General features: G+C 45.5%; 1 protein-coding gene across 1 annotated transcript; it reads right to left on the reverse strand.

Moving 5' to 3' along the window:
* Nucleotides 1-3089: 3089 nt before the first annotated feature.
* ky (kyphoscoliosis peptidase) lies at nucleotides 3090-9155 on the reverse strand. The gene is made up of 6 exons (XM_071922500.2): nucleotides 8565-9155; nucleotides 7838-7952; nucleotides 7181-7298; nucleotides 6206-6397; nucleotides 5483-5673; nucleotides 3090-4911 (listed from the first exon to the last, which is right to left on the reverse strand). The coding sequence occupies exons 1-6, from the start codon at nucleotides 9153-9155 to the stop codon at nucleotides 3587-3589; spliced, it is 2532 nt and encodes an 843-aa protein (XP_071778601.1). The 3' UTR covers nucleotides 3090-3586.
* Between the last annotated feature and the right edge of the window lie 2074 nt (nucleotides 9156-11229).

Raw genomic sequence — 11229 nt, forward strand, 5'->3', positions numbered from 1 at the left:
GTTTTACTAAGCCAGAGGGTGAAGTAGGCTCGGTCACACAGGAGGCCGCAGGAGGGCTCAGGACCATTCAGGTATTCAAACAAACGAACCAAAAATCTGTTGGGCGTTAGGGCTGGGTGCCGTTCACTTGATACTGATTGTACAGCAGTACCTTCCTTTGTTAAATGTAAGCGCATTTCATTACATTATATATTATTTTCTGTGTAGCAGGCCAAATTCAATTCAATTCTTCAATAAAAACTAGAAGAAAATTTGAGTTCTCATCAACAGAAGCCAACATTTTTTAAGCTTTTCAATGCATTTTGATAGTTTTTGATCCCTTAAAATCAATATCAATATAAAAAATCGGAATTTTTTTTTTTTATGCCCAGCCCTAGTTGGAAATGGCAACCTTGTCTTTATGATCAGGGTTTGGAGACTGATGTGAAATGAGGATTCAGTTTGTGGCTAAAGTTGGGTGACCCCTACTTATTGCACATTGGGGGCCCAAGGAGCCCTCCATAAGTCTCACTGTAACTCCTATTCAGCTCTCTGGCCATTACTAAGCACCCTGTTGTCTTCATCCTGTACGTGGAGGCTAGCGGTTTGTAGCTGAAGTTATAGGACAAAAACAAAGTTTGGTGTTTATTGATTTTATATAGGGGGGATTGTGATGTTCTTGTACTGCAATGTGATAATGCAGTGTGAGAGTTTTTTTCTTTTTTTGTTTGTTTTGTTTTTTGTTCTTTTCTAGTTTTGAAGATTGGCTCCGACGTTCAAAAGGGCCAAAAATTTGGAATGTATGCACTTTTTGATGAAATGGATATTTTTCATGGTATTTTTATGCTTGTAATGGAGAAGGGCGGCTTGGAAATGGATTTTTAACCGACCAAATATTTCTCAGGCCTCGGGGGACTGTTGATACTAATTGTTTGAGCTATTCTGTCCTGTAGAGGTTAAAAGGGAATCACTGACTCCGCCCCGACAGTCCTCACAGACAGTGAGAGGGATTTGCTCAGGTATACTTATTATTTCCATGCCTGAGATCGCGGATTCGCCCTATCAAACTCAAACGTTGTAGCAGAAGACGGGTGTGAAATTGTGGTTAATATTTTCTGTCTATGCCCGCATACCAGTTGGCCACACAGCCGAGTACAAAAAAAGGGATGTTGTTATTCATGTGGAGGAACAGTGACGATTCAAGTTGGGAGGTGTTTGATGTCATGATGGCAGAATTAGATCTGGGAAAAAAGCAAAGGGCTCATTTCTTCTCCCCTATCTGCAAGCCGTCTAAAATGACAGTAAAAAATAACTTCATATGGTAATGAGAAGAAGAAAAAAACGCTAAACTTCAAAAGTGCCAAACCGACTTCCACGTTTTGTTTTGAGGGTGACGTTCACGGAAAGTGAGTGAAATTGAATTGCGTTTGCACAAACCTACTGTAACTTTTGTTTTTTCCTGTGACTGATGCTTTTATAATCTAATTGTTGTATTTATTGCACCACGTAATCCATTAAATATTTATATGGTTAATTGTTGTTTGTTCATTTCTCAAACACTTAAAGCTGCGTAACTTCATGCTTGATGCAAATTTCAGTTAAAAGCAGTACATTTTGTTGCTGCACTTTGATTATGTAATAACTCTGTCTCAGTTGTCAGCAGCTACACATGCAGCCAGTTCAGACTGTGTGCTCAGCATAGTAGTGGATTTGTCACTTGGTGAGACGACACGGATTCGCTCGGTGAATCCAAACCCTGTATCAGCACCGACCGAGGTGGAGAGCTCTCTGTTATGGGGACTGGAAGAGACAGACTAAACATAAAGTGTCTGTGGGTGTGGGCGAATGCTTGTGTGTGTGTGTGTGTGTGTGTGTGTGTTGTGGCTGAGCAGTTGTACACTTATTAACGCACCTCGGTAAAGAGAAATGGCAGCTGAAATAGAGCTGAGAGAATGTGTGGAATCCACTCCTGCCCTACATAGCCCCGCTGTAGACATCCCTTTCCTCATGCTCTTAGTGTGTGTGTGTGTGTGTGTGTGTGTGTGTGTGTGTGTGTGTGTGTGTTGAAAACAAAGCAAGAGAGAGAGTGTGTGTGTGTCCTTGTATTGTTGCCAGGCAGATACAATCCTCCACATGGCTAACCTCTGACATCAGCGCTTCCTGGCTTCTCTCTTGCCACCACCGTGCCGCCAGCTTCTCCCCAGCGACTCAAGGCAAGACCCCCCACGCCCCTCCCCTCCCCTCCCCTCCCCCGCCCCTCCCCCACCCCTCCCCCCTCAGACACACATTTTAGCGCATTTAAAACACACTTGTACAGTATCGCTTTGACCATTAGCCACCCTTTCTCTCCTCCCCACCCCTCTATTGTTGTATTTTTACTGAGGCAGTGAGCCGAGGCTATTTGTGGGCTATTATGACAGCCACATGTAAACACTCATCACTCTCACTGGCGTCTGCCAAAGCCTGCTGAGTGGGCCCAGGTCACTGCAACAATGGCGTACTGTACGCAGCGCCGGATTTGCTCAGTTTTAACGAGTGGGATTGTGGGGGAGTTCTCCGTCACCTTTTCCTTACAACTGTGGCTGAGAAGGGGAGACGTTGCATGTTTTGGAGGGGCGGAGAGGGGAGGCGTCGTCAACTTTCACCCCGGCTTAAATCGTCCCCCCTGGATGTGGATGCTTCCAACTGCAGGGGCTTACTGGCTTGAATTCACGTTGTTTTCTGTGATTTACAGTGCTGTAGGCTTTTCAGTTTGTTCAGAAGTACTGAACTAGATTTTATAGATATATCTTTCCTTGACTTATCGCTCCACAGTTATGGCTAAAATGATAATCCCAGTTATTTTGCTGGATATTGTGATTATGGTTATTAATCACCTACTCCACTTTTGGCATCTCATACTGACATCTTGACTATTTTAAACTACAATGGATACTCTAAATGTTCCAGTACCGCTAATATGCCAGTATTGTATAATTATTAATTGTGGAAACTAAAATTGCAATATATGATTAGACACTATTAATCGTGCTGCCCGATCTTGACTATTAAAAAAATCATCCAGATTTAGATAAGGTTTTCACAGTATATTCTTTTATTGCACGCCTTTCAACAATCATCATTGCATCATACAGCCACAGCTCTTCATAACATCAAATAATTATGCACAAATCCACTCATGAATGTATATCGTAGCACTCCAAGACGGCTGAGCACCATTGTCTATCTTGAAAAGTTTACATACTGTATGTTTGACATTTTTACAAATGAAACTCCTTGAGCTTTTCTCAACCTGCTTGCAGCACCAGATGGGCGGGGCTTGCTACATATGTTGCTACATCTGAAGGTTTAGATCACAGTAGAGTATGAAAGTCAGTCTATTACACCTTTCTCTGAACTTACCTGACACTATCTGTATTGTGCTGGTGCGGTTAGCCCCGCCCATCTTGTGCTTCATGAAGGTTAAAGCTCACACTAATGATTATTTGCAAATATATTTCAACCCCAGTCTGATTTGCATTAGTCCATATAAAAAGCTTTGCAGACTCACTTATCAATCAATTATCTTCAGACCGCTATCCATCCGGTCTTAGCCAACCATCAGATTTCACGCTTCTCTCTCTAGCTGCTTGATGTCAAAGGTCATCATAACAGCCATGTCGCCGGACTCCCCCGAGGCAGCAGCCAGTTTCAGTTGCTGGAGGCTCCCGGTGAACACTTCCCCCTCCCACACTCTGCTCTTATTCAGCTTCAGGTCGGTCCGTGTCTCGCCCACCACGCTCACCTTCTGCGCCCCGGGGACCCTCACCCTGAAGCGCACCCAGCAGAGGGGCTCCAGCAGGCCCACGCGGGGCTCAAAGAGCACGCAGCCTTTCCCCCAGGCGGAGTAGGCGCAGGGGAACGGGGGCCCCGGCTGATCGCAGCTGTTCCTCAGAACGAAGTCACACATGGGGTTGAAATCTCCTCCGGGGGCGATCCGGGCGTACAGGCCCAGCCGGTACACCCCGGCATCAGGCAGGCTGGCGCTCACCGTCACCTTGCTGTCTGTGTACGTGCAGAAGAGGTGGCGGGCGAGCGGGCGAGTCGCCGTTTTGCTCTCTTCTCTGCTGAGCACAGTGTGAAGCTCCAGGTCCCGCTGGTTGTGGAAGGTGATGTTACACTTGCCCTGCTGCGTGCTCACCAGCGCCGCCGTATGGCTGAACTTGGACAGCCCCGCCTCCGACGTGCGGATCCCCGGCCCGCACGACGAGCCCAGGTTAGGAGGGAACAGCTCGTCCGGATCGACCACCTTCCCCTTGCAGTGCAGCAGGAAGTTTGCGGCGTTCTGGAACTTGACGTCCATCTTCTCGTAGTCTCGCACGAACACCGCCAGACGGTAGAAGCCGCGCAGGGGGCAGAGCACGTGGCAGGTCAGGAGGTTCTGTTGGATCTGAGTCGCCAGGCAGCGCTTGGCGACGGCAGCTTCCAGCCCCGGGTGCACCAGCTCACACAGCACCATCAGAGGCCTGGACGTCTTCAACGCCAACTCGAAGACGCCCGCCTCCAGCTCGGCCGCCTCGCTCCCCTGGCTGCTGCCCGCCACCCCCAGGGACCCCGCCGTGGGCTGCAGGCCCCAAGACAGGAAGGGGTTCTCGGGGATCTCCTCCGTGGCCCTGGGCGTCGGACACTCGACGGCGAAGGAACAGACCCAGCTCAGAGACGCGGTGGCCAGTTCAGGTCTGGCGAACACCTTGACGTCGTATGTGCCGCTCGCAGGCGGCAGCAGCTGCAGCTTCATGCTGCGGTGGGAGACCGTTAGGAGGCCCGACGAGGAGTTGACGGACTCTCTCTGCTCCGAGGCTCCACAGTGCAGGAGGTCCTGATGCTGGGTGATCTCGTAGGCAAAAGTGACCGGCCTGGAGAAGCCGATGGACACATTTGCCTCTCCGTCATCTGGGGAAGAAATCAAAGGTGGTTTTCTTAAGGATTTTTTGGGTTTGTTTTATGCCATTTCTCTTTCATTTGAAAAAGAGAGAAAGGAGAGTGAAAAGAGTGCAAGGAAAGATTGGAGAAAGAAGGGGAACGATGCAACACAGATTCAGAGTCTGTTTTATTTATGGCATGAAACTGAATGCAGACGTCCCAGAACTCCCCAGTAAACTTTGTGGTGATTAAGTATGCAAATGTTGTTTGGTCAGTGCACCCAGGCAATCTGAAAATAAGGCCTTGGTGTGAGCTCAAATCAAATCAAATCAAATCAAATCAAATCAAGATAAACCTAATTTGAGGCTCAATTTTAACACAATTTATCTAATGATGCAGCCACTGTGTAGCTGTTTCATCCATTTGATTAAAAACTTGACTTATTTGAAGATTGTACGTATTTATGTGACAACAGCAGTGATAAGATCTAGCACACACTGTGAAGACAAGACTAAATTTCATACCCCCGCCTGTGTAATATAATGATTGAAGTGTACTAAAATCCTAAAACTAAATAAAATTGAGGAATTGAGCGCCCCACCTGTGACTATGTAAAAGTGATGAGGCTGAATAAGTCTGAGCCCCATGGCGAAGAAGGCCGAGGTTTTGAAGACCCGCCTCTCAAACTCCTCCAGGGGGACGGGGGAGTCCAGGAGCTGCCACCTCTCCTCATCAGGGAAGTGTGAGTGGATGAAGTCCTCTGGGTCCGTTAGGAAATAGAAATCATCGAACCTTGGAGGCAACAGATGGAGACACCCGGCTGGTTTGAGACTCAACTCACTGCTGGTTTCAGTTGCATTAAAGCAGATGAACAAAACAGAAAACTGGGAACTTTGTCAGAATTCCTATGCCGTAGTGCTTTGGTGGAATGATTTACAGGAAAAAGTTTGGGACTATGTACATTTTTATTTTTCACTTGGACTTGTGAATGATGTGATTAAACAAGGGTAAGGAGGTAAAGCAATGATTTCCTCTAATTTCTACCTTAAAAAGGGGGATGCCAATCCCTCTTATGTCATTTTGCAGAATTTCATAAAAAAATGATATCACCATTTCAAGAAAGTGACACTTACTCATACATAAGACTTTTTAAAGGGTAGCTCTTACAAAATACATTCTCTACATCAGATATACTGAATGATGAGCTTCAGGTTCTAATTTTTTCCTAGGTTCTAATCCTAAGATGCATATGTAACATTTTGGAGCAGAACCTCTCGTGGAGATCTGGTAGGAGCGACTCTCCAGTCCCTCATCTCTTTCGTACCTTTTGACAAAGCTTTTATGATCCATGTCCACTCGGCCTGCTCCCCAGCAGGCGTCCATTAGGAACCATTGTCCTCCCAGCAGCACAGCGTTCCACATGTGATCAGACTTGACGTTCTTGAGGCTCTGGCCCTGGCGGTGGCCGATACCCTTACTGTGGCCCGGCACTTCCTGGCACTCAATGCCCACCTCTCTGCCAAAACAGACCAAACACAGCACACTCAATGCCTTTTGTTTTGCATCCTGTCTCCTCAATCTCAGGTTCAAGTTTGCCTTTTGTAAGTCTTAAATTCAATTGTAATTCAGTGTAAGCATTTATAATACAAATGTCAAACTTGAACTTGAGATCAAGGATACAGGATGCAGCACAAAAGCAGTGAGTGAAAACATCATAGATCTAAATAGATGAATGGAGCAATATCCCTGTCTGTTTCTGAGAGTGTACACTGAGGCCTAGAGGAGTGACAGTGTATTCCCTATACAAGCAAATAGCGTTTGAGTTCAATGATTTGATTATGAACATTCTCGAAGAAAAATATCGTTTGTCCTTGTGGTATGATTTCTCCATGTGTATTGTGTTTTGTATGATGAATGTTTATTCTTTCAACAGAATAACTCAAAAAAAAGTTGCAAATCTCAATAAGACATACCTGTATAAATGGATTACTTTCAAGTAAATGATAGTGGTTTACTTGTAAGAGCAAAATACAACGGTTGGTGTTGTATTTGTAATGTTACCACTAGTTAAAGTGATAAAAATTAGCAATGTGTGTAGTATCATATATACTGCTGCTCCCAACACCTCTAAAAGTCAGTGAATTTTCAGTTTTCTCAATTCAGAATTCCAATTTGCAGTTACAGAGCCTTAATTACACTCTCAAATACTTCTTTATGAATTGTATTTGAGGTATTTGGGGTAGAGGATACTGAACTGCAGGTGAGTTGCCCCCGACCCTCTTCCAGGTGTTGTGTTTACCTGCACATCTCCAGACAGAGGCTGGAGTAGCCGCAGCACACGCCCCGGCCCGCTGCTATCACCTCCTCTGGGGAGGACAGCTTCTCCGACTGGCCCAGGTACCCACTCACATCGTACTCTGGAGACCACACACACACACACACCGAGATGGAAACACCACTGAGCTCAAAATGAAGAATTTCAGTCCAAAATGAGGTGTTATAAATATACCTTACCAAACCTGAACTGTAGTATGCTTATAAAATCAAAGTATATGAAATTAACAATAACACTACTAACACAGTATGGCAAGTTAGCTGATAGGTGAGGGGTGTGTACATGAATACTTTATCCCATTCTAAAATGCTAAATATTAATTTTAAAAAAACAAAATCACCTTAATTCAACATTCAATATCTCTGAAATATTGAAGATCCAGTTTGGAAAGAGTTTTGTCAACTAAGAACTTAACTAACCTACTACCAGTACCATAATTAGTTTTCATTTTGTTCTGTCAATCATTTTAGTGGAGTAGTATTTGGTGTTTTTAAATAATGGATATCTCATTTTTAAACAAAACGCTTGATATGAACCAATGATATGAACCTGAAACATGTTTTCAGGATGTAGGATGTACATTATGATATGTCATAAACTCTAGTTCAGTAAAATACCAACCGATGTTGTGGCACAGCCAGACCCAGATGGCACGAAGTCTCTCCAGCTCAGTTCTGGCTCCTTGTGTGATGCTCTGTGCTATGGTCTTCACCTCAAACACACACTTTTCCTTCAGCTGAAACACACACACACACACACACACATACATACATACTGTAAGATAACAAAGGATGCAGGCAAACAAACCTACGGTGTTGAGGGCATTAATCATCCTATCAGCCTTGTGTTTCCACTGTCATAGAACATAGATGACTGCAGAAATAAGTGCTACCCCCTCTAACACTTTCACCAAAATCATAATGTCATTTGGCAAAACATGCTGTACAACATGCATGTAAACTGTTGCTTTTTCCTTCTGACAGTATCATCCTGTTTGCCAGCATCTCACACTGTCATCCAGTGTATTGAGGCTCAAGGTTGTGAGTGCTGCCTGGGTGCTACTTGTTATGGGTTCAGTGCAGTAGATGTTATCATTCCTCAATGCTTTTCCTGCAGGGTTCAGGGACACACAGACCCTCCTCTGTTGTGGCTTCTTCTGTTGCCATGCTTTTATTTGGTTTTGGTTCTATTTTATCCTGTTGCAATAACCCCGCACCGCCTAAGAATAGGCCATTATAGATTATCGGCATTGAAAACTTATGGAACGCTATGGAAGTCTGCTACTAAAACTGTTTATTATCTTATATCATGTGATCTTATGTTTCAGTGGAATGTGAGTGTCCCCCACCTCTGTCCCGGCCCGGATGGCATGAGCGTCGACTCTGTGGAAAACCTCGGGGCTGGAGAACAGGTCCTTTCGACGCCTCCTCTTCCCCGCCGCTCCGCCCGCGCCGCACGGTGCGGCCCTCTGTCCCGGCTGTGGTTTAGGTTTCAGGTGCCTCTCTTCCTCCGCCTCCTTCCTCACCGCGCTCTTCTTCACCACGGCGATGGTCCTGGCCGCGCTCTCGGAGGACAGCTGTCTCTTAGCCGCGGGGCGCTGATCCTCGCTCTCAACTGTCAGTTTCTCAAACACGCTGCGCCTGGAGAGCACAGCGCTCTGGGCCTCAGCGGAGACCAGCTTGGCCCGGGCCGGGGCAGCAGCTATGTCTCCCCCAAGAGGAGGCTTTGGATTGCCCTGGGCCTGGGTCTCATTCTGGACTAGGGCTCCTATAACGGTAACAGGACTCTGATCGTTTAAGATGGGGTTCTCCTGAAGGCCTTGAAGCTCCAGCGCCTTCACCTGGATGCATCCCTTCTGGGGCAGCTCATCTTGTTGGGAAAGACGTGCGGTGCAGGAGAAGGGGAAGGAGAACTTCTGTATTGCAACCTCAGCTGACATTATGCTGGAAGCATGGCGTCCTAACCAGAGAGACGTGGGATATTATTCAGATGGCAGCAGGCATTTTCTTTGAGCCATTTTTAGCTGATGCTCTTATCCTGAGCAACCGAGAATGTGTGAGCAGGTAGAGCTTCAGTGTCTTGCTCAACACTTTCATACAGGACACAAGGCTGTTGTGGGGATTGAACTTGTGACTGTCTAGTTGTGGGACAGTCTCACTAAATATTAGGCCACCTTCCCGCTCTACACATGAGTACGTAGCACCACAGTACCACTGCGCATGCTGCACTGAGCCAAGCAGAAAGTGGAATGATATTCTATACCGTACATTCTGTGCAAGACAGTGATGAATTGGCAATTAAATCATGTCTATTCATGAACATAAATGAACGCAAAGGGTGGAATCATTAGTCACTGTCACAGCTAGAAGCCCGAAGAAAGTCAAAGCTTTCCCCAAATTAGTACGACCATATAACTTTTGACAACGGTACGGTGAGCCTGCTTATACTGCACTTTCTTTACAACTCTATTACACATAGGTTACTCTTTATTTTTTGCACTCCCTTGATGAGTGTAGTTACTTTTCAACCTAATCTGTAAAAAATATGCTATAAGCAACATATGTTAACACATTACAACATGTGTTTTGTTGGAAATTAACACGAGGTCTGTTGCTTTTCTAGCATGTAAAGATATGTACGTATAGGAACACGACACCTACTACTTACTGTCAACATGCGTTGTGTTGAAAGGTAACCCAAGGTGTACGCTGTCCCGAACTAAACTCACGAATGTGTTGACAAATGACTCATCCCTTTGAAGGGGCAGCAGGATTACGCAGCGGTTAGAGACACCGTCCCTCAACCAGGTGACACAGTTTCAAGCACCTGCTGAAGTGTCCTTGAGCAAGACACTGAATCCCTACCAACAGCTCACCCTGACCTCTGACCTCCCTGGAGGTGAGCCATCAGAGAATATCGCCGTGGGGATCAGTTGGGTATCACATTATTATTTAGAGTACATCTTTGAACGTCACCAGCAATGTTGAGGTAAATAAACAGGTGATCAAATTATAAGCTCCGGTCAGTGATCAACATAAAGCAAACAATCATCTTTTCAAAATAGTATTAATTTATCTTTCATTTTCCTGAAAAGACCCTATTTTTACATAAAAGTATCAGTCTGACTCACCATCATACAGATTTAAATCAGCTTTAAAATGTGGCTAAAGTCTTACCACACAAATGAAAAGGTGGGTAAATGAAAAGCGAGTGTAGGTGGGTTTTACCCGTCGCTACATCTAAATGCTGCCGAGGCTTTTACTTACCCAGTGAGGATTTAAAATGCCCGTTGGGTGTTTGCTAGTGTTCAGCGGAGATGTTTCCACTGTGCGTTCTCAGTGGTCCCCAGTTGCAGGGGGAGGCTTATATACTCTCCCAGTGGCTTGCCAGGCCAGGCCCCAGAATAACAGGCCTAAAAATACTACAAAGCAGTTAAGACCAGCCAATAGAGTAAGCCCCAACTGAGGAGTGTGACGTACGTCTGTGTGTGTGTGTGTGTGTGTGTGTGTGCGTGCGTGTGTGTGTGTGTGTGAGCCTGCATGGTTACAGATGTATGAAACGGTGTGCTTTTGTGTTTCTCTGTGTGCGCATTTGTGAATGTGAATCCGTAAATTACAATGTATCTGTGTGCATCAGAGTGTGTGAATTTATGACTGTGTGTGTGTGTGTGTGTGTGTGTGTGTGTGTGTGTTTATGCACGTCTGCATGGAAACATGTATTGTGAATGTGTGCATTTGTAATGGGGGTGGTGCGCACGTGTTCGGTGTGATGAAGGGGACAGATTCAATGAATAGTTGGCTGTTCATAGAAAGGGACAAGGGTTTATGGAGTGCATACGATAACGCCCACTTCAACATCAAACGCACACACACACACGCACACACACAAACACACAAGCACATACCCTTCTCTTTCTCTCTCACACACAAACACACACACCCACACACAGATACACAATTCACTCCATCGCAGTTGTGTTCTCTCTTGTCTGAATGATAACTGTGGATGTCGTT

The sequence above is a fragment of the Centroberyx gerrardi genome, chromosome 17 (genome assembly GCF_048128805.1).
Source record: "Centroberyx gerrardi isolate f3 chromosome 17, fCenGer3.hap1.cur.20231027, whole genome shotgun sequence".
Taxonomy (NCBI): domain Eukaryota; kingdom Metazoa; phylum Chordata; class Actinopteri; order Beryciformes; family Berycidae; genus Centroberyx; species Centroberyx gerrardi.

Bases quoted from the DNA above. Each gene is read 5' to 3' on its own strand.
- ky (XM_071922500.2), bottom strand. From the start codon at position 9,155: ATGTCAGCTGAGGTTGCAATACAGAAGTTCTCCTTCCCCTTCTCCTGC. The intron at 7,953-8,564 runs GTGGGGGACACT...TGTGTGTTTCAG, and splicing joins CCATCCGGGCCGGGACAGAG to CTGAAGGAAAAGTGTGTGTT. The intron at 4,912-5,482 runs GTGGGGCGCTCA...TTTCTTCCCCAG, and splicing joins TCACTTTTACATAGTCACAG to ATGACGGAGAGGCAAATGTG.